Source organism: Lycorma delicatula, chromosome 9 (genome assembly GCF_047948215.1).
Source record: "Lycorma delicatula isolate Av1 chromosome 9, ASM4794821v1, whole genome shotgun sequence".
Lineage (NCBI taxonomy): Eukaryota > Metazoa > Arthropoda > Insecta > Hemiptera > Fulgoridae > Lycorma > Lycorma delicatula.
Window position 1 is genome coordinate 89,922,715 of NC_134463.1, and position 25,208 is coordinate 89,947,922.

General features: G+C 30.7%; 1 protein-coding gene across 3 annotated transcripts in view; it reads left to right on the plus strand.

Annotated features, from left to right (window-relative positions):
- Window positions 1-25,208, plus strand: part of LOC142329811 (integrator complex assembly factor Brat1) — a 69,295-nt gene that overhangs the window by 34,136 nt on the left and 9,951 nt on the right. For all 3 annotated transcript variants that reach the window (XM_075374653.1, XM_075374654.1, XM_075374655.1), the window contains 5 exons: window positions 940-1,161; window positions 5,503-5,760; window positions 16,847-17,051; window positions 21,409-21,581; window positions 24,184-24,281. In XM_075374653.1, coding sequence (XP_075230768.1) covers window positions 940-1,161; window positions 5,503-5,760; window positions 16,847-17,051; window positions 21,409-21,581; window positions 24,184-24,281 — 956 coding nt within the window. The remainder of the gene's footprint in view (window positions 1-939; window positions 1,162-5,502; window positions 5,761-16,846; window positions 17,052-21,408; window positions 21,582-24,183; window positions 24,282-25,208) is intronic.

Below are 25,208 nucleotides of genomic sequence, written 5' to 3' on the forward strand. Positions count from 1 at the left end.
TTTTTGCGATCAGATAAGTAAAACTTCATTATTGTAGATGTCTTTGTAATCTGGAGAACTCCTTAATAAACAATACATAATTGAAAATATTCAGTCGCTTTGATTAAACCAATGAATATACCAGACACTTGATTTGAATTTTATTATGCAGCAAGATATATTTTGCCAAGAATCTTTGTGTGGATTACCTTTAAATATTCAAAATGTTAAGAGGAAAAGATTATTCCATTAAAATTGAATTTTTTTCTTATTATCTTTAAACAATGTTCTTGTTCAAAAACTAAATATGAACTCTTCAACTTATTAATGTTCTTAATTGTGATATTTCCCTCCTATTTTTAGCTTTTTTACCTATATTTCCAGCGACTGCACTGGATACTTTTCAGGTAGTTGAAAAAAAATGCTTTTTTAAAGTAAAAATAAATTAAAATTTTGTCTATGCATCATAAACAGGGGCATACAAAAGTAAACTGTATAAACTTAGGAATTGAAATAATGTTACTTCCTTGACAAAGATTTATCAGATTACACATATTTAATCATTGCAAATATGGCTTTAGTTTGGTGTATTACAATCAGAAAATGTGTCATTATTATTTTTTTTTCACAAAGAAATACAATAATCTTTATAGACTGGATTTTGATAGACTTTAAATGTGCTCCTCTAAAGAAATTTCTATGATCGTACAATTAGAAGAGTAAGCACAGAGTTCATTCGCAACTTCAGTCAACAGTGTTACTGGTATGCCTTTTTTTATAAACTTAATGCAATGATAATTCTATATGTATGTTTTCTTTCATCAGATATGTTGTTGTGTAATATTATTATGAGCATGGTTTTCCAAAATGTTGAGTTTAAAAATATACAGTATAGGTTTTCACACCTGTATAAATTTTCATTTTTTGTTTTTATTTTTTCATTATTTTTTAATGTTTCAGGCATTACCGATATATATATTTATAAAAATGGCACGGATATCACATACAGATATTTCTGATAAGTTTGCTGATAAAATATTTACTGTTACAAGTATGTCTGTGAAACGTGTTTGTTATCAATACAGAGATACATTACGTATGTGCCCTCAATGTTATAATATAGAACAATTACTTCGATGTTCGATTCATACTCTAATTGGAATATTAGAATATGTGCATAAGGTATGTTAAGTCAGTGTTTAGAATTTAAAATATTACCTTCTAACTACTTCATTTAATTTTTTTTATGTGTATATGAGTAACTGGAATTTTTTTTTGGAGCAGACGTGTTCATTATTAATTACAAATATTAGTAAAGTTAATTTATTGTGAAATATTTATTAATATGTTTAAACAGTAATGGATCTAAATAGACTTAGTTTTTAGATTTAAAGATTATCATGTCCTGAACAGTTAACACAAAAAGCCTTTAAGACTGAATTTCATCAAGCAGAAGCTGTAGTTATACACCTCAGTCAAGGCTTTCTACATATTCTGTTTATCAAGTACAAATCATTTAATAAAACATATATATTCTTGTAGGAGATCGTTCAGGTTCCTGTCTCATTTTGTTTAAACTGAGGTCATTGGGTAGTGAAACAGCCTGTCAAATTTAAAAAAACTCTAAAGGTATTTTAATAATTGATTTCTCTGTCATTTATAATCTCTTAAAAGAATTATTGTTTAACAGCAGTTTTAACCCTTCGCAGGCAGAAACCCATATATGGGCTACCTGTACTTACGCTGGAGGGCGGAAACCTGTATATGAGTCTCTGAATGTGACCGGCTATTTGTCTTCACGTAGTTACATATAAATTCCAAGAGATGGCAGGAGATGTTCTTTCAATCATTTTGAGGTGGGAATTCCTGATACAATGTGATTGGGAACCATTTTACTTCAGTTATCAGATGAGTTCAATGACTGTGCATATGTAAAAGATGCGTGCATTATTTTTTTCATGTTTTTCGCTTATTTTTAAGTAATTTGTTTGCAAACTGTTCCTTACAAAACTTCATTTTTGGCTAACTTTGTTTGAATTCAAACATAATATTAGAGTCAAAAATTCAGAAGGAAATTAATAAAAATATTTATATTATTATTATAATAAATCATATTATATTATTCCCTGCCTACTACTACTACTTCTTCAAAATTGCTATTGTTATTATATTACTATCACTGTTACTGATTAGTGGCAGAATTCAGCAAAAACACAAGGTATATTATGTTTTTGAACATGAATGCATGTTGTAAGTAACTAACTAAATAGATTTTGCTTGAACTTTTTTTTTTTGAAAATGTCTTCCGCCCACAGCCATAAAACATCGCTGCCTGCGAAGGGTAAACTGATGTCAAGATAGCTCTGAAGGCTGGCTTGATTTCAATAAACGGTCCTAACATTCCTTTCTTACCAAAAGGTGATTCTTATTATTCTCAATTCTGGAATACTGAACACTCTTGTGAATTTTACTCATCATCAAAGTGATCAGTCGATGTTGATAACGTAAAATTATTTAAGTATTGTCTGACTATCCAAAAATGTGGTAAGCATTTATTCAACATTTCATCTCCAGACAGAGATGAGAAAGGTAGTTTTGGATGAAATTTTCACAGTTTTTCATTTAACCTTTACGATTAAATTAAACTTATTATTAAATGGACAATAAAGTATGAGTGTTGACTGCTGATTTCTTATTAAAAGCAGTTCTTCTTCAGTATATTTGAAATAGATTTAAAATGATTTATTAAAAAATAAAAAGAATTATATTTTATCTAAATTTTACAACGTTACGAATATACGTCCATTTGTCATTGGAACACCAATTTTGTTAGTTTTAAAGTGAAATCATAGGTCATCAAACACTTAATTTTTATTTTGTTGCTTAAAACTGTGGATAAAAATATTGAAATGTCATCTGCCATAATAGTCATATAATTTTTTGTCTTGTAGAAAGTGTAATAGGGTTGGCATTTACCATGTGCCACATGAATCACTGTGTTCCCATGCATTAATTTCAAGAAACTTATGTGATGAATTACATTATCTAAAATTAAATGACAAAAACATTTTAAACTATGTGGTATGAAATGCATGTCAAATAATTTTTTTTTACCACATCTGACTTAAAAAGGTAATAAGTGAAGAAATAAAGCACTGAGTGCATATATTACATAGCACACCAAGTGAATCCTTTGACCTTTCAGATGTAACAGCATCAGTAAAAAAATCATTCCACAACATGTTGAAAAGAGCAGAGAATGTTTAGTGTAACCATATTGACAATTTTCAGTCCTGAAAGACCTTCAACTATCTCTATATACCAGGTGTGTAAATATGAAACCAGAATTTTTGTGTAGAAAGTGCACATTTATTGTATGAAAATGATAAAAAAATATTTTATTCGAACTATTGTCCATCGCTAGCTATACATTTTTCCCATCTCTCTGACAATTTATGAATGGCATGCCAAAATAACTGTTGCTCTTTTGAGACAAACCAGTCATCGTGCCATTCGTACATTTTCTTAAGAAGTGAAGCGTTGCTCAGCAAGTTCATCTCCCATTGATGCAAATAAATAGTAGTCGGATGGAGCCAAGTCTGGTGAGTAAGCCGCATGCTAAATTATTTCCCAACTGAGTGCCTCAATTGTTCACTTGACCTGTTTTGTGTGTGTGATGGTGCATTGTCATGAAGCAAAATCACTTGAGTTGCCTTTTTTGATATTCTGATCGTTTTTCACGCAATGCCTGATTCAAATTAATCATTTGTTGTTGGTAGTGTTCAACGGTTTTCCCAGGTTTTAGCAGCTCATAATAGATCACACCTTTTGGTTCACTTGTTCTTACCCATGATCTTTTATGATTAGGATTCTCAAAATATATCCACTTTTCATCATCTGTCACAATTCAATGGAAAAATGACTTTCTTTTGTACCTGGCAAACAGCATTTCGCAAGTGGTTTTTCGGTTTTCTTGCTGTCTTTCATTCAGTTCATGTGGAACCCATTTTCCCATCTTCTAGATCTTTCCTATGGCTTTCAAACTTATGGAGATGGCTTCTCATGTTACATTTAATTGATCCACAAGTTGTTGCATTTGAGCATCATCCTCATCCAACAGTGCTTGCAATTCGCTGTCTTCAAACTTTTTCGGCGGTCTTCCATGTTCTTCGTTTCTCATGTCAAAATCTTCACTCAAAGCAGTGTGATTTACCAAGAGAGCATGTTCACTGTAAGCTTCGACAAGCATTCAGTGCGATTCTGCAGCAGTTTTCTTTAAATGATAACAGAAAATCAGTGCTGTCCACAAATTGTAGTTTGTAGGTACAAAACAACAAGTTTAACGCTAATTAAAACTATGCTGTTGTATGAAACTTGTATTGCTGTGAGTTGAAAGTCTTTGTCAGCTGTCAAAGAAAGAAAATGGCACCAATGATGCAGTTTGACAGTAATTACATGACAGCTAGGGCCATCTATGGGAAAATTCCATTTTCATACATTCACACCTCTTATATATATATATTAAAATCATTGTCATAGTGTTCAAGAGCTTCCTAAGTTTAGCCTCCTAATTAATATTGCTTTTTCTGCTATCACCATTACCATGATCAAGATCACTCATTTTAGCCATTTTAGTGGGTGGAAGGGGGAGCTCTCTTTCCATTGTTCTCTATCTATTAAGATTATGGCCACCATTATTTTCAAGACACCATCATATCAGCTGTATAAAACAAGAAATTATGCTAATTAGTATTACAAAAAGAAGACAAAAATCATTTACTATCAACTAGTGAAAAGTTTTAGATAATAGAATGTTTAAAAGTAAAAGCAAAAGATTACCTATCTAGTCAATTTAGGTATTAAAAAAAAAGGTGTTTACAGAAAAAAGGAAAAAAATTAAGAGTAGTCAAGAATGCTTCTTGAAGAAGCTAATGAATAAATTAAAAAAAAAAAAAAATGAAAATCTACTACAGAAAAGAAACAAAAGACAAAGCTGAAAATTTGGATCTCAAGAACTTCTAAAAAAAAAAGAATGAAAGATAAGTGAAGGACATCTCTTTAAAATAAAAAGAAAGTAGAAAAATCTGTTGAAGAATAACTCTTGATAAAGGACAAAGATAGCAGATAATTTGGAAAGGGTGATTAAATTTTAGTTTTATTTAAGTAGGTGATAAGGTAAAAAATCTAGGTGAGGAATGCCTTAATAAGAGATATGAAAATTTGCCTCTAGAGTGCCTTATATTTTACGAATAAACACCTTTTTTTTTTTTTTTTTTTGTTACACTCAGTTTAATATAGTATTAGTGGTCTAGAGCTAAGTACTACAAAATCAGAATAGAGAAGCTATATTAAAAAAAAAAAAAAATGAAAATGAATTAAAAAATTTGAATTCCTTATTGAAATTCCCATGCACAAGCATCAAGCTTTAGTGGTGAATCACTTATAAAAAAAATAAAAGAAGATATTTCAAAAAGTACAAATTACCCATAATCTTATGCAAACTTTACAATTTTACATTTTCAGGATCAAGTAATTGTGGTGTTTCAAAGTTTAATGCATTTATTTAAGAAGTTTGTCCCTGATGAATGCATGAATGATGAGATGACTACAATTGAATCATTTGAACTTATTCAAAAATATCCAAACTTATTGATGGATGTACTAAATGGCATTGAAATCACAATAAAAAATTATGATATTTCATGGTCTGAAAGTCTTGAAACATCTTGCCTTTCAGCTTTGCTAATATCATTACTGTACATCTCTGATCTTACTGTACCGGTAAGTTTTTCATTTTTTTTACTTTTAATTATATATTTTTTCCTGTATTAAATTTTGTATATTAGATGCCATAAAAATCCTGGATTAAATGATCCAACATTACTCTCAAATCACATTTGGCTATTGCATAAGAATTTCAAGTATTCCATCCATGCTTACCAGAGAAAGTGAGGAAAGAAGCAGTTTCTTATTGGTTTCTTTGTTGAGCCAAATATACAGTTGGATATCAACATGCCAATGCTATAAAAATACTGGTGATATTCACTTTTACAATTGACACCTTCATTCTATTCAACACAACTAATGTATAGTGAACACCATTACATTTAGAGAAAGCAATCACGATTGGTATTTCTTATACCTCAGGTGCTTTATATGCATTACAGTCATACGGAAGATTGATCCAGGTGTGTAAAGTAACAGATTAATGTGCTCCTTAACTCAGCAGGGAATATGTATTAATACATACTGCATATATATATATCTACATACTAATCTGCATGAATACATCTGCTACATATTTTAAACTTACAAGTTGACTTCCTTTAAGAAGTCATTTTGACTTGAATAGAATTGCTGAGGAAATAGGAGATGTTCTAATTTATTTTTTGTTTATAGATTATAATACTTTTAGAAGCTGTTAAATTTTTTCAAATTATTTACTATTTTAAGTATAAAGAGATAAATTTTTGTTTTGAACGATTTTTCCTTTCAAACCATCTGAATTTCTTTTTTTTAATATAAAAAATTTGGATGTAAAGAAGAATTGATAAAGAACTTTTATATATATATATATATATATATATATATATAAATATTGTAGTAGAGATATGCTGGTTGAAGCACAAACTTTAATGTTGAACTATTGAACTGTGAATTGTGGGTCTCAGTGCCCTGGCGGCACTGTTTTGGTAGGTGCAATGGGATGCTCTTATAATATCTCTGCAAACAATCATCCGATTTTCAAAATTCTAGCAGGGTATTTGTTAATAGATTGAAGGCTAACTTTTTCATGCATAAGGAACACTCTCGTTCTAACAAATCATGGTTATTCATAAATGTATATATATATATATATATATATATATATATATATATATAAAGTTTGCTTGTTATCATATAACATGAAAACCAACCGACCAATTACTTTCAAATTTGCAGGATAGATTCGTGTTGTCCCAGGGAATGTTTTAAGCTGTCAACTGAGACCCTAGCACCCTTGAAGGTTAAAATATTAAAAATCATTATTTCTTTACTTCCAAGGAGGGTGAATTTGTGAATTAAAGATATTCTTTAAGGAAAAGAGATTAATCCTTTTACTTAATTGTTATATTTCTGCTACCATGGCAAAGAAATGAGTTGTCAATTCTTTGTTGTCAAAAGTGTGTGTACTTTAGTTACCATGGTTGTCTTTTGTAATTTAGTTTCTAAAGCCTAAATACTATAATTATTATCAATAATTATTCTCACAACCATGAGGATAATGTATAAGTGCACGAGTCCAGGAGTTGGAGCCTTTTGGGTAGATGGGAATTGTGACCGAAGCAAGCTCTGTGGGTGTCGAGGGCACCAGTTCCCATGGGAAATTGAGAATGGCAGTGAAGTGAACTCTGCAGCCATGGGGTAGACTGCATGGCCTCAGGAGGCCCCGAGGAGTCTTTGAGTTGGCTCCAGGATTTGTCTGGGCTGACCTGAACCCCAAAGATACAGGTTCTGGTTAGACAGGCCGGCTAGTATGTATATAAAATCATTTAAGACTCCATTGTACATTTTGATTTTTGATTTTGCAAAGATTTTCTTTTTACTGGTCCTTTGATGGTTTTGAATCAGATAATTTCTAGTTAGAATTGTTGACAAGTAATGGAGAATTATTGTTACACTTTTGACTCTGAAGATATTTATTACCACGTAATCTGATAAGCGTGTCAGCTAAGAAATGGTTCTCCTTAGCATGGGGCTGTTTTCCATGCAATATTGTAAGGTGCTGGAAGTTTTTAGTGTTTTCAAGATCTAATTATATTGTAATGTGATTATGAAACAAAACGCATAAAAAATAAAATTTATTTTGAATGTAGACAAATCTTGATATTATTTCATTAACTAAGTTTATAGTTTACTTCTGATAAAATTGTACAATGTAAATTTAACCTTGTAGCCATTGTAAACTTATTGAAAATAGAATTGAAAATTCATGTAGTGGCACAGCATAAAGATAAATGTAACAACTATTTGATTACAGTATACTTACAGCATTTTATATAAAATATTCTGTTTCTGTTGCTTAATGGTTTTTTTAATCACTCTGAAACAAGCACCAATTTTCTACACACAGTTGCCAAACAGGTATGATTTATTTACTACATGTCCTAACAACTACATTTATGAATACCCATGATTGTAATAGCATCAATATTATGCCAGTTTGTAGGTTTGGATTTTTATGTACAATAATCAGGTCAGTAGTATTAAAACAATGTTTTTTAATTATTCTAAAGTTTTTAATCCAAATTATATTAATTTTATAATAAAAATTACACTGATAGATTATAATTATTTTATTATATATAAATGCTGTAAAATTACTTTGTGATGTTAATAATCAGAGTTTATTACTGTATTCACAAAGTACCCCTCAAGATATCTAAAATTAATAATTTGTAGTGAAACTCAGAATAAATGTTATGACCATCTATATTTTTTTTGAACACTATTAATTTAAATATTTTTTATTTCAACCCTTGTTAAATGTAAGAAAATTTTACAGCATTTATATATAATAAAATAATTATAATCTATCAGTGTAATTTTTATTATAAAATTAATATAATTTGGATTAAAAACTTTAGAATAATTTTAAAAAGTAGTAAGGAGGTTATTGTTGGTTGTCTTAGAAACACAACATATGTTTTATAGTTTTTATTATTTGTTAAAATCATCTGATTTATATCTTTAAACTACATAAAAATATTTTAAAATACTTATTTTAAATATTTTATTTCTTTGAATATTGTTTTATTGGTTTATAATTAAAATTCTTTAAAAAAATTATATTAATTGTAATTTTTATTTATTTTAATTAATTTTTAAGGAATTATTTGTTGTTATCAATTAATGACTGTCTCAAAAAGTTTTTTTCAAATAATAAAAAAATTAAAGAACCTTAACTTAGTTATAAAATTGCCATAGTAACTGTATGCATACATCAGACATGTTTTATTTTATTCCTAACCGTACAAAATTTTTTTGACAGTTTTTCTCAAATTTTTCACATCAGTATTATAACAGAACTATTATGTTTCTAATACAGTTATATATTTAGATTATTTTTCTAATAAAAATATATTAAGATGGATATCAAGAAAAAGTTGCATCATTTGAGCAATGGTAATAATCAGCATACTGGTGTAAATGATGTAAGCGAGTCAAAATCAAAATCGGTGAAAACACAAACTGAAGAATCTAGTTTGTATTCTATTTTTAGTTCGTGCGATAGAAAAAAAATTAATTTAAGTAATGAAGATATAAAACAATGTTATAATCAAAGTATGTGGAAAACAGATTGTGTTTCATTGTGTCCAGTATGTAGTCGTACTTTAATACCGCCACCGTATACTCAAAACACTAATCAGTTATATCAGTTTCCAGTGCCGTGGTGTTCACCGTGTGCTCCTTATAATAACTATATGCCTATGGGGATACCACCTTTTATATCTATACCAGTGATACCAAATGTTTTACCGTGCAACATGATGAATCAGAATTATCATGATCTTGAAGTTAAGATGTCTGGAACAAGTTTAAATAGTAAAGTTCACAATCTTTCTCAACAAACTTCAAATATTAGTTTCTCAAACGGTGGTGAGAGTAGTAATAATTCTAGCTTTACACCTACGAAAGGTGATAAAAGTAAATTAAAAACATGCATTCGAAGTGAACCAGATGTCACAAAAAAAGATATAGAATTAGAATCCATAAGATTGCTAAATAGTACATTTAATAATAATCCAAAAAGAAATCGTTATAAATCTGATCCGTCAATACCATCATCTACCAAAGTTAAAATGAGTTGCAATAACAGTAGTAATAAACAAAATCATGATAGCGGTGTGAAAAGTAATTATTTATTGAATAAAAATAATGATCTTAAATGTGATAAAGGCGATAGTAATAGTATTTTTAATGCTACAAATAAAGAATTTTTTAAAAGTCCTATTTATAAATATGCTGATATAAGAATTCATGAATTGTCATCTAGTTTAAAAGATATTAAAGATAATATTCATAAACTTTCTAGCAAAGCTTCAGAATTACATATTAGCGATTCTAGTATCTCTAGTGATGATAATTTAAAAAAATATTTTAAAAGTATATATACTGAAGTAAGAGATAAAGACGTGCCTTCTTTGTCTAATGAGTTAGCCGCTAAATTTGCTAAAATGAAAGCAGCTACTGCTAGCAGTTCATGTAATAATAATGATAGTAATTCAGTTGTTGATGAAGCATCATTATGTAGTTCACGAAGAGACGTATTTGATGATATGTACTCAAATTATCAAGATAAAAGTGGTTCAGAACGGGATAAGATGTCTGATGCGTTTGATGAAACAAATTCAATGAAGCGTACAGTACCACTTCATGATATTTCTAATGTGCTTAACCAAAATTTTGATGAAGACTGTTCTTTACAAAATATACCAGTTAAAATTAAGTCAGATATGTTATCAAATAATAAAGCAAGAACAAAAATTAGAAATAACAATAAAATATCTGCACATAGTAGTTCACCTACTTTTATGTCGAACCTAAATAATTCAAAAAGCAATGATGAGAAGACTATTGCACAAAATGGTAAAGTAAAATCTGGTTTTAGTAAGCCATTTGTAAACATTTCATTTAATTCAAATTACGATTCAGGTAGTGATGAAGAAAATTCTATAATGAGCTGTTCACCACGAACAAATGAAAGCAATGAAAAAATTAATGAGTCGTTTGTTTTAAATGAAAAAAATGATCATAATATAAGTAAATATTTAAATGTTCGATCTAATGAATTCAACAACTATGATGATATGATTGGAGGTATAGATGATGATGACTGTAATGATAATGATAATAGAAATAATAACAATAATGATAGTAATAATAAAAATAATAATGAAGTAACATTTCCTATAAGAAGTCAGAAAACACAAAAACAGCAGCAGCAGCAGCAACAACAACAACAACCACCACAACAAAGTACTAAACATATTGAAAATTGGTTAGGTAAAACTGTTGTTGAAATTAATTCACAACAGCATTCACAACAACAGTATCAACAGCAACAACATTCTTCTGGTAAACGACAGTCACAATATGCAACATTAAATAATCTAGAAGTACTGTCTAAAATATCTGAAGAAGAAGAAGAAGAGAAGTTTAGTTCATCTTCAATTGCTGATAGTGATGAAATGGATAAACCATTTGATATCAGTAAATATTGCATCAGTAATAATAATGCTAATAATAATAATGATAATAATAGTAGCAATATCAGTACTTCGATTAGAAAGATGTCCATACCAAATAATTACTTTATAAATGAAAAATGTTTCCAGGATGTATCAAAGTTAAAAACTAGAGTTAATAATGAATTAGAAAAGTCACTAGACCTTGAAGAGAAGTGCGGTGAAACATGGATTCATTAAAAAAAAAGAAGATAGCTATGTTTTAAAAGTGTTTAATGTATGTGACTGTTTAATTGATAATACTGTTGTACTCATTTTCAGCTATTCATAAATGTCATTTATAATACTGTCTATTGATATTGATTATTTAATTAAGATTATGTCCCCTGTTGATAGTTTTTTAATATCACTTTATATTTCAAATATCTCGTCAGATATATTGTCAAATTCTGTTGTCAGTTTTATATAATATATAAAGGAGGTTTCCTAAATTGATTTCCAATTAGCTGGCATAAAAAAAAATTACACACTAAAATATTATTATATATACCCTTATATTAGCATTACTTTTCTACTTTCTGGTAATTATACAGTAATATCAGTTCTTACAGACCATCCAACTCCACCACAAGGATACCTAACTGGTTATTAACTGCATCAGTGACTTCTATTTAATTTCAAAGCACTAGGTGGGCATCCAGACCACAAAATTTGAAAACATTTTATGTCAGTTCCAGTTGGGAAAAATATAAAAATTCTAAAAATTGAACTGTTCTAGTAGGCTTTGTGTGATTAAAGAAATCATGCATTTTATGCACAGAGCATATTGTACTACTTATTATGGTTTGGGTTTTTAAATGATAGCTTCTTAAATGTTTATCTAAACTTAACATTGTTATAATATCTGATTTCATGACTTTGTGGTAATAAAATACTATAGCCATCATTATTTAGTTAACAATTTAACCTGTTTTGCTCTACTCTATATTTTGATTATATATATCAAAATATGTGTGCGCGCATGTGTGTGTGTGTGTGTGTGTGTGTGTGTGTGTGTGTGTGTGTGTGTGTGTGTGTGTGTGTGTGTGTGTGTGTGTGTGTGTATGCATATGCAATAATCTTGATTAAAATGAACCTTTTAAGATGAAAAAAAGGTGTCGCTTTTAATATATTTTGTATAATAAAGAAATTCTTACTGAAATTTGACATTTCTTTCTTTATTTTGTTTATTGTTAGTCATGCATATCTTTCCAGTTTTCACAGTTATGTTTGTATATTAATGCTACTTTTGTTGTTTAAATGCTATTTATAGGATTTTTAATTAGTTTTGTGGTGTTATATTTTCATTAATTTTGTTCTATAAAGCATTGTAATCAAAGATACAATATTTTTGTTATGTAATGCATTTTATAATGTTTTGTGATATATATATCACAAAGATATATATTATTATATATAATATATATTATATATATATATATATATATATATGTGTGTGTGTGTGTGTGTGTGTGTGTGTGTGTGACAATATATGTACGAGGGTAAATCAAATATAAATGGGATTTTTGTTCCTGAGTGTCTACGGTGGGTAGGACTGGGCCTGTGCTTCTAGTATGCTTGGGTGGGGTCATTAGGAGTGGGGAGAGCCGGCCATTCCACACTCCCAATCAATTCGTAAGTAACGCTTACAATGTCGGAGCAACAGGTATATCCCTCCACTGTGCAGTGAATAATGATAAAATTTCTTGCTCGTGAAGAGTTCTTTAAGCGACGGAAATTTCCTGGTGATTGACTGCATAGTTTAGGGACCAAACATTGTCAAGGACTCATGTGTTTGCCTGGCATAAAGAACAAGAAAATCAGAACAAGTGGAAAATCAGGAACATGATTGACATCCTTGAAGACAATCGACATGTGAGAGTATAAAAAATGACAGAATAGGCTGGAATAAGTTATGGGAACTGTCAAGTGATCATCACAAATGATCTACAGTAATGTATAGTGTGTGCCAGATGGGTTTTCTCGCCTTTTGATCACAGATCAGAAGTTGAGATGTTGGAGATTGTCTGTCAGAGGCTTACAGCGAGGTTTGTGAAAGAGGGTGATGAATTTTTAGAGTTTGATTGTCACCTCCGACGAAATGTGGGTCCACCACAGTCAAAACAAGCCAGTATGGAGTGGCGGAGAAAGGGGAAGGCAGCCCCAGTGAAAGCAAATACTAAGACTGTCAGTTGGCAAGGTTCTTTAATCTGTTTTTTCCAGTCAGCGAGGCATTTTGCTCATTGATCTTTTGCATGAGTGATGCATATCCAGTGCTGCTTACTACTGCGAGCTGTTGATTGAGGAGAGGGTTGCATATCACTGCAAAAGACAAGACCAATTGATTTGAGAGGCCATCCTCCATGACAACGCCAGGCCCCTTACTGCAGCTCTAACGGTCTCAAAGCTAGAAGAAATGCACTGGACTCAACTTGATCATCCTCTCTACAGCCCAGACTTATTGTCCTGCGGTTTTCATTTGTTTGGGGATCATTTAAAGAAGTTGTAGGAGGGCAACGATTTGAAGATGAGGGCAATGATTTGAAGATAAGGGCATGGATGGATTCATGCAGAATTGGCTCTTGACACAACCAGCTTCATTCTACGATGTTGCGATAAAAACCTTTGCTTCTCGCTGGAAATATGTATTTCTAAAGCAGGAAACTATGTAGAAAAATAAATTGTCTTTTATTTAAAAAAATTTTTTTTTTTTTTAAATAAAATCTCATAGTATATTTGATTTACCCTTGTATTTAATGTTAAAAAAAAATTGCAAACTTTTAGTGTTTGGAATACTTATTATCACTTAGTAAAAAAAACCAATCCAGGTAGAAGATAAAAAATAACAAATCTTTTCTTCTCTTAAGGTTACATCATTTGGCATACAGGTTGAGTTTATTGGTTTAGTTAAAATAAATTAAGCTATTATTGTTTTTATACAGTTATATAGAATCTTTTTTTTTTTTTTATGAATAATTCACCATAGAAATTTTGTAACGTGTAAAATATTCCCTGTCTGAAGGGGATTTGAATCCTGGATTTTCGAATGAATGATAGAGACACTACCATTACACCACAGAAATTGGCAGGCACCTTTTGTTTGTGGTGGTCAGGTTATTTGCTCAAGGAAAACATTTAACAATTTTGTTTAACTATGCTTGATGAAAAAAGTGAATTTAACTTTTCTGAAAGACAAAAAGCCTGATTTTGAAATGAAAACCAAAAGTAGAAGAAATATATCCGCTATTTTACATAAAAATTTCATTTGTGGATACTGTGTAGCTAAGGCTTAAAACACAAAATTCCTTCAAAAACAATTATCCATATCTGATAAATTTTATTGTAAAATCTGTTAGTCTCAAAAATGGGGCCAAAAATATGTAATTTTTTATTATGAACTGCTGAAAAACTAAATTATTCTGGTTTAGATCCAAGATTCAGTAGATGTAGTTGATTAGTATTTCCCATTGTCTCACAGTTTGTACTTGACCCAAAATTTTGATTTCAGTATATTATTAAAGAATTGTAACATAGAACTCTGATAATCAAAAGTTGATGGGATAATAACTATGAATTATCCAACAAATTGGATAAACAAGTTGCAAGTTATGGATACACTAGTGCAGATTTTAATAAAAAATACTCATCATAAAAGAAAAATTAGGTAGGAAGAAATCCAGGATTGTTGAAAAGGAATAGATAACCCAAGAAGTGCTAGATTAAATGGAAGGAAGAAGAAAATATTAGATTGCAAGAAGAGCAGAAAAGGATATACAGAATAGTTAATAATGAATTAAGAAGAGAAGCAGATGACTGAGAGAGAAATGAGATGAACAAGAAATTGTTGAAAGAAGAAAGATTTACTCTAATGAACAGAATCACAATATCTTGTTAAAATTTAAAAGTCACAGAATTATAATTAAAATGATTATAGAAAAAAGTAAGGGTTATAATAAGTGAATGTCTAGAGATTCTAGTAGGATAGAAAGATAAAATGTAAATATCTAATAATATAAACTTTTTAACAACCAAATCTTTGTAATAAAAATTTTGTTGGTTGTGTTTGCAACCATCTTCAGAGATGTTATTGATGGATTATTTTTTAGGTAGACTTTCAAATGACTTTTAAACCCACCGGGTTGGTTTGTTGGTTAACTTGTCATCACAAATCAGCTGATTTTGAAGTCAAGAGTTCTAAGGTTCAAATCCTAGAAAAGGCAGTTACTTTTATATGGATTTAAATACTAGATTGTGGATGCCGCTGTTCTTTGGTTGTTTGCTTTCAATTAACCAAACATCTCAGAATTGCAGAATTGGTCAACCTGAGACTGAACAACACTACACTTCATTTGCATTCATACATATCATCCTCATTCAACCTCTGAAGTAATAACACCTTACAGTGGTTCCGGAAGCTAAAACAGAAAGAGAAAGACTTTTAAACATACTGTGTTGGGTATGAGTTTTGTTTGTTCATTCATCTAGTATATCCTTGTTCCATGTTTCTCTGATCGTGGCAGAGACTTAATTGAAAGTTTCATTGCACAGCATAATTTTGAGGTCTTTAATGTTGCAAACCTGTTGACCACTTACATCGGTATGGTTGACAGGCGAAGGGCCTTTTGAGGTACAAATATTGACATTACCATTGATAGGGACATCCCTGACAGGATCCTTGACTGGTCTGTGGTCAACAACTTTTCTAGTGATTGATTGATATTTTTTTAAATAGCGGATAAGCTGCGTGATGGCCATGAGGGACACTTTCCTGTTTACCAGGGGCGCTATGTGGGTCCACATCAGATTTTTTGCTAGTACAATGAAACATGTTTACTGATCTTTATAAAAATGTTGTAGTTTAGTTCCTTGATATTAGGTAGTACATGTTGTTTTTCATAAAGTTATGCATTTTAAAGTGGTTTCTGCTTATTTTTCTTTGATTGGTGGGGATATGATAAGTTGAAGTAGAGTAATTCTACACACACCTTTAGTGAGGTAATTTCTTTGACTGATTCACTACTTTGACAGACTGAACTTATGATCTCTGATAACATACCTCTTCCCATCTACTGCTGATATAATACTCCATTCCTGGTCTATTTCTCAGCAGCTACATGTTAAGATACCGCAATTTTACTTATGCAACTAATATTTTGTATTCAAGACCCCTTTTACTGTATATCATCACACCTTTCTCAGTCTACTGTTAAATACTTAATCTTACTTAGATTGGTATACAGTTTTAAACAATTTAGTCTATTATATATTTATTTATAAATACCTGTTACTGAACAGACATCAGTCAGTGGTGTTTAGTGTCTGAAAACAGTTTTTGTGATGTTACTAATACAGTTAGATAATTTTGGCACTGCGTAAACCATCCATAAACAACACCAATTGAAAATTCCATTTTTTATTTTATTTAAACTTTCACTGACTAGTTCAGTTGCATTGTAGAACTCTCTTAAATTTAGTTCAAAATGAGCGAGGTCTGCTGTTTTCATAACTAAAGTTACAATTAAACTTAGTTTGAACTAGGAAAATTTAACTCTTTTTTTTTATGAATGTATTTTTTAAAAAAAATTATTTTCTTTTTTTAGTTAAATACAAAAGTATTAAGATTAATGCATCTGGCAATTTCAAATTTTCTACCACCAAATTTGGCATTGCTAGTTGAAAATTTTAAAGATTCAAGTTTAGAGCAGCTTGGACCTTTGTTAATGAGGAAATTACTGGATCTTCACTGGGAAGTAAGAGATTCTACATTGGAGGTCTTACAGACTTTATCTTTTTTATCAGCTCTTAGTAAGTAATATTTATATTAGTAATTTTTTTGTATGTTATTTTAATTTTATAATCTTTTAAAATAATATAGACTAATTTGTTTTGTTTATTATACCTACAAAAAATAGTCAAGATATTTTATTACTCAGTATTTAATAATTTTACTTTATTAATATTAGTTAAATAAGATGAAAAATATTCAGTCCCAATGTATTCATGGTGGAGAAAAAAAATCTTAGGAATAACCACCACAAACCCAACTTGCAAAGAAAGAAGTTAACTGTATTTAAAAAATTGAATTCTCTCATTCTACCTTTTTTCTTTACTCATATTTTTCAGTTTATTTGTAAAACTATTTACTCAGCTAGATTAAATCTGAACTTTCCATTTCTAGATTTATTTTTATTTATTTATTTTTTTTTTTACTTGTTTATTGATAAAAATTAGTAATATCATTTAGGAACATATCAAACTTTGAACTATGAATCATTGATACCTTGCCATTGGTGAGGGAACTTGATTGCTCAGTGATACAGAATAGCTAAACAGAAGATGCAACGATATCTGATATGTGTTGAGAGCCAGATTAAGGAATGATTCCTGAAAAAGAGGGCAGCAGCTCTTTCAGTAGTTGTTAAGGGTATAGGTCAGGAGGACTTAAAGGCCATATCAGCTTCACTCAATTTTCTAAGTACTGTGCATCTGAAAGCAATGCAAAACTAGGTGTTTTTTTTCCAAGAATATAGCTCTCTGCATTTTCATGTAACAAAGATGGAGGTGCAATCCTTGGTAAAACATTCCAGATGTAAACTAGTCCCCCATTTGGATCTCCAGGTGGGGACTACTAAGGAAGGGGTCATCAGAAAATGAAAAAAAAACATTCTATGAGTCAGAGCATGGAATGTCTGAAAAAGGTTGGTAGGTTAGAAAATTTAAAGAGGGAAATGGATAGGTTAAATGTAGATGTAGTAGGAATTAGCGAAATTCGGTGGGAAAAGGAAAACGACTTTTGGTCAGGTGATTTTAGAATAATTAACTCAGCGTCAAATAAAGAGCAGGCAGGAGTAGGTTTTGTAACAAACAAGAAGATAGGAAAGAGAGTAGAGTATTTCAAAAAGCTTACCAATAGAATCATTGTAATAAGGATAAAATCAAAACCTAAGTCAATGATTGTTAATGTCTATATGCTTGCAAGTGCACATGATGATGATGATGAGGTAGAGTGTGAATATGAAGAAATTGGCGAAGCAATTCAAAACATAAAAGGGAATGAAAATAGTTGAATTTTAATAATAGTTGGAAATTAGAATGCAAGCATCAGAAAAGGCAAGGAAGGAAATATTGTAGGGGAATATGGGCTGGGCGAAAGGAATGAAAGGGTACCAACTTGTGTACAAGTTGTGTACAAAGTATAATTTAGTAATTGCCAACGCCCAGTTTAAAAATCATAACAGAAGAATATACACATGGTAAAAGCCTGGTAATACTTATATCAGATAGTTTATGTCATAGCCTGGTCAGATAGATTATATCATGGTTAAACAAAGATTTAGAAATCAACTTGTCAGTTGCAAAGCGTATCCTGGAGCAGACATTAATAGTGACCATAATTTAGTGATAATGAAATGTAGATTGGGGTTTAAAAACCCTAAAGAAAAGGTGTCAGATGAATCAGTGGAATTTAGAGAAGCTTGAAAAAGAGGAGGTAAAGAAGAATTTTGAGGAGGGCATCACAAGAGGTCTGAGTAAAAACAATAAAGTAGAAAATGTTTAAAGAAGAATAGGAGAATGTTAAAAAGGAAATTCTTAAATCAGCAGAAGTGAACTTAGGCAGAACAAAGAGTATTGGTAGAAAACCTTGGATATCAGAGGATGTATTGCAGCTGACAGATGAACATAGAAAGTATAAGAATGCTAATGATGAAGAAGGTAAATGAAGTATCACACTTACTATAAACAAGAAGTGTAAAGTAGTGAAAGAAAAGTGTTCAGAAGTGGAAAGAGAAATGATTATTGGTAAAATAGATGGAGCATAAGGAAAGTTACATAAAACTTTGTGGTACGTAAATTAAAATCTCATAATGTGTTAAATGAAGATGGTACACTGATTTATAATACAAAAGAAAAGGTTGGTGGTGGATGGAATATATTGAAGAGTATGGAGGAAATGAATTAGAAACTGATGTTATGGAGTAAGTCAAAGAGGATTAAAAGGGAGATACAATACTGAGATCTGAATTTAATAGAGCATTAAAAGATTTGAATGTCAGAAAGGCTCCTGGGGTAGATGGGATACCTGCAGAATTACTGCGTAGTGCAGGTGAGGAAGCGATAGATTATACAAACTGATGTGTAATATTTACAAAAAAGGGGAAGTTCTGTAAGATTTCAAAAAGAGTGTTATTGTCATGATACCTAAAGAAAGCAGGAGCAGATAAATGTGAAGAATACAGAACAATTAGCTTAACTACTCGTGCATAAAAAATCTTAACTAGAATTCTGTACAGAAGAATGGATAGGAGAGTGGAAGAAGAGTTAGAAGACTAATTTGGTTTCAGGAAAAATATAGGGACAAGGGAAGCAATTTTAGTGCTCAGATTAGTAGTAGAAGGAAGATTAGAGTAAAACAAACAAACAAACATACATTACATTTATAAACTTAGAAAAGGCATTTGATAACTTAGACTGGAATAAAGTGTTCAGCATATTAAAAAAATTTAGTGTTTAACTATAGAGATAGAAGAAGAATTGCTAACATTTACAGCAACCAAACTACAACAGTAATAATTGAAGAACATAAGAAAGAAGCAGTAATAAAAAAGGGAGACTGACAAGGATGTTCCCTATCCCCATTACTTTTTAATCTTTACATAGAACTAGCAGTTAATGATGGTGAAGAACAATTTAGATCTGGAGTAACACTGCTAGGTGAAAAGATGAAGATACTATGATTTGTTGATGATATAGTAATTCTAGCTGAGAGTAAAAAATATTTACAAGAAACAATAAATGGGCATGGATGAAATCCTCCACAAGAACTACCACATGAAAATAATCAAAAACAAAATGAAAGTAATGAAAAATGAGGAAGAGAAAAGATTATGGAAATAGAAGAATTCAGTTATTTGGGAATTAGAATTACTAAAGATGGACAAAGCAGGAGCGATATAAAATGTCGAATAGCACAGGCGAAATGAGCTTTCAGTCAAAAATATAATTTGCTTACATCAAAAATTAATTTAAATATCAGAAAAACATTTTTGAAAGTATATGTTTAGAGCATAGCTGTATATGGAAGTGAAACTTGGATAATTATACTACCTGAGAAGAAAATATTACAAGCTTTTGAAATGTGGTGCTATAGGTGAATCTGAAAAATCAGAAAGATGGATAAAGTGGCAAATGTAGAGGTATTGCCACAAATCAGTGAAGAAAGAAATATTTGGAAAAATGTAGTTAAAAGAAGAGACACACTTACAGGCCACATATTAAGGCATCCTGGAATAGTTGCTTTAATACTAGAGGGACAGGTAGATGGGAAAAATTGTGCAGACAGGCAACGTTTGGGATATGTAAAACAAATTGTTAGGGATGTAGGATGTAGGGGGTATACCGAACTGAAACAATTGACACTAGATAGGGAATCTTTGAGAGTTGCATCAAACCAGTCAAATGACTGAAAACAAAAAAAAAACAATTAAACTTTCAACCACGCCTAAAATCAGTCCTTGATAAAAGGACAAAAATTTAACAAGTGATGTCATAAATGGAGTAACAATTTTGATCCTGTTTGGCGATCCTGGTTCATCAGTTACTGGGGGTTATGTTATATGCTGTTTCATTGTTTATTATTTCTGCAATCCATTGTTCTTGATGGGTCTTAATACACCTTTGTTTTATTTACCTCTTGTTTTGTATTTTTGTTTTGGCAAATTAACTATCTGTAGTTTGTGCAATGTGGTATAGCTGTTCTGTAACACTGAATGGCAGAACAAAATTTAAAGGCATTAATACATAAATTTAAGAGCACAATAAACCACCAAGTTTTTGGTCTGTATGGGGCAGTTAGTAGACCAAGTAAGAACGTACTTCTTTTTATCTCATTTTGTCTTGAAATAATTAAATTCTAAGCATATATCTTTGCTAAGAAAAAAATATATTGATTTATTAATATTAATTTATCTTAAATTAGGTATTTACTTTTAGTGTTTCTTTATTCTTTTTTTTTTTCAGTTTTTATTGGTTTATATATTGTTAAGTGAAAAAGGGTATATAAATAGAGTACTAAAATGAATTGTGTGATTAGTAGATGTTTACATTGAGTTATATATGTAATAACATTACTTCTGCATTTATTTATTATTTTTATTTTTTCCAGAATTCCCTGCTTTTCAGAATTTACTGTTGGAATCAAATTTTCCATCAGCTATTATTAGCATGGTTGAATGTGACGAAGAAAGTTATGTAAGAGCATCTGCTATCATTTGCTTACAAAAAATGGTTCAAGTAAAACGTCTTTGGGAAGAAGCATTATTTGACAAAAACTTAGTGGTATTTTATTGTTTATTGTTATTAGAAATTAATTAATAATTCTGTTATGCAGATAATTATTCCAACAAAATTCTGAATGTATTTTGAGAAATCTTATTTTTAGTTATTAATACTATATTTGTATTTTATAAGTAAGATTTTCTATGTTTGATCACACAGTATTTATGTTCTGTATTTTCTGATGGGATAGTTTGAATTTAGTCAATATTTGATAAGAATATCAGGCTAAGAATTGATTGCTTTATCTTTTGTGCTGCAAAGGTTTGATCATTCCATATAGCAAGTGATTTTTAATTTTGCAATTAATATTTAAGAAGAGATCGGTTCAGGTCCCATATTTTTATGTCATATGTTTCAAGAGATATATGAGTATTTCTGTGGTATGAAATATATTTTTAATATAATAAATATCTGCAGTTTAACTTTGTTAAAGTTGTTATAAGTGCATTAGAATTTAATGTTTTTATTCAGGCTATTCCATTAGATAATAAGATGTAACGTTTATTGTAACATAAGTTATAACAAAACGTATTGTCTAAAACTATTTGCATTGGATCTTAAGTAGCTTATTTATTGTATGGACAGATACTGATATTTTTATTTAATCATTATTATACCACATGTCATATCATTTATATTTTATGTTTTAAAAAGTCATTTATGTTTGAAAAATAACACCAATTTGTTATTTCAGATTTGTATTAGTCGGTCCAATTTTAACAATAATGTCCAAAAGCAGACTAGATATTTAATATCAGTAAAGTAATTGTTTGCCCTGCACATACTTATTTAAACCAATGAGTACAGAATAAACCAAATGATTTGCCACAGCCAACCTTTTTTATATATAGTGATATACGAGGGTAAGTCAATTATTATCTGCAATTTAGTTATATTTTTGTTTATGTTGGTAGTACTGTCGTGTTGCATAGGTGACACATGTGTGGTTTAATTATTGTTATGTCTGTGCAAGTTTGATGCTGCTAGGTTAGTTCCATTATCGCTGCCTTGCCATTAACCATGGCTGCTCTGCTTTCTGTTTGCATCAAAAAAGAGCAATGTTCAGTGATCTGTTTTTTGTGGTCGGAAGGTTTATCAGGGGCTGAAATTCATCAAAGACTTTCAGTACAGTTCAGGAACAGTGTGTTGCTGCAACAGAGTGTCTACGAATGGATTGAAAAATTCATAAATGGTCACATAAGTACTACGCACGACGAAGGAGCCGGACGACCGTTTACCACCACAAATAAGGAAAACATTGAGCGTGCACGTGACATGGTTTTCTTAGACAAATGAGGAACTATCGATGAAGTGGCACATCCTCTCCAAGTTAGTCACGGTTCTGCCTACGAAATCATCCACAACAGACTTGGGTTTCATAAAGTCCCAAAACAACTCACACAGTTACATAAGCAAACGCACTTGGACATCTGCCAAAAACATTTGGATCGCTATGGTAACGAACAGGACATCATCTTAGATAGAATCATCACTGGTGACGAAACATGGATCCATTATTATGAGCCGGAGAGTAAACGACAAGAGTATGGAATGGAAACATCCAAATTCGCCCTGCAGAAAATAGTTCAAGATCCAACCATCCGCAGGAAAACTGATGCTTATGGTTTTTTGGGACCAACAAGGCCCAGTACTGGAACATTATGAGGAAAGGGGCACGACAATAAACAGTCTGCATTACAGCAAGATGCTTACTGCCAAGCTGACACCTGCAATTCGAAGCAAACGCCAAGGACTGCTGTCGAAAGTTATTGTGTTGTTGCACGACAATGGCCATTCACATACTGCTGCCCACACTCCTGAAACGCTCCAGAAACTCAACTTTGAAGTACTGGCTCGTCCTCCGTATAGTCCTGATCTTGCCCCTTCTGACTAGCACTTGTTTGGTCCACTGAAAGAGGCGTTAAGGCGATTTACCTCGGACGAAACAGTGAAACAAGTGGTGCATTCCTGGCTTGCAGCTCAACCGAAAACCTTCTTTTATGAGGGAAACAGGAAGCTTGTGCAACCATGGACCAAGTGTGTTGAAATGCAAGGGGACTATTTTGAAAAATTATGTGTATTGCAATACACATAATAGTTTCCTATTTGTATTGCAATAAAATTTATTACTACATTGTGGATGATAATTTACTTTCCCTCGTGTATATCTATATATATATATATATATATTTTTTTTTTTTTTTTGAACATGAAATGTTTATGATTTGATTTTTAATGGTATTTTAATATTAATATTATTATATGCTATTTCCTTAATGGATTTTGTATTACAAAATCCATTAATGATAATGAAACCATTAATACAATAATAATTACAGATCTGTTATAAACATTATTTTTCACAAATAATATTTTTGTGTTCTTAATTTTATATTCTATATAGTTAAATTGTAATTAATCAGTAAATTAACATTCACTTGATATTTCTGTATCCATCAATCCTATTATGAATAGTATGTTTAAAATCATACAATATTTCTAGGCCTCTTTGGATTGGTTTTCTACAGTTAACAGTTTTTATAAATTTGTGACTGAATGTGTAGTTTAAAGATTGTTTACATTTTATCTATCTAATTTTTAGGAAAAGATGTTAGAATGCTTGAAGACGGAACCAGAAGGGATTGTAAGAAAAGAAGCTGCATGTTTAATTACTGCCATATACATTAATCATGAACTATGGTATTTTTATTACTACCTTTTTTTTAGTATAGTTTGCTTAGTAATTTTTATTGCTAAATATGAAGGATGACTGAAGAGTTTGCACAGTCGCACAGTGGTTGTGCAAAACATTGTTCATTGTTGTTTACTTGCTGCCATTTTGCAGCTATTATAATAAACTTGCCAAATCTCTCTATATTCTGTTTATTCATTCTTTATCAGAAGTCACTGTCCCATGGTATGGAAGTTTTTTGTGCCTGCTATTTCAAACCATGTGCAGTAATTGAATGTACAACAGAAAAAGTGAACCCTAGTTACATTCATTGTCACTTACAAGTCATTTACAGTGACTAAATAAGTCAAACTTAAATAAGTTAATCTAGTCAAACTCTTGATTAAATAAGTGAGCAAAAAACTGTTACCTGCATCAAGAGCTGGTAAGTTAAATATTGAAAATGAACCACACAATGATTACCAGTTCTTATGACCAGTGAGAAGCAATGAAAGAAGCTGTTTGAATTGATTGATCTGCACCCAGCTAGGCATATTAAAAGATCAAATTGGTTTATCACAAAATCTGTTCAAGTACAAACTGACAAAGAGAAGGTAAAATGACTGTCTGAAAATATTATAAATATTGACAGTGTAAAATACTGCAAGGTGGGATGAACATGTGTTCTGCATGGTACAAAAAGACATTAAAGTACTTTAGAAGATATGTTCAGGGTTCCACTATCCCAGTAATCTTGCAACTCAGTACTATCAGACACACATTGCACACCACTACTAAGGCTCTTGTGAAGTTAAAATTCCAATGCATTCCATACAATCTATACTCACTCAAATCCTGTGATTTTTCACTAATTACTGAATTTAAAGAGGTATCTTAAGGGCATTAATTTTGCTACAGATGAAGTGAAAGCTGTGGTGAGATCTTGGATCAAGGTA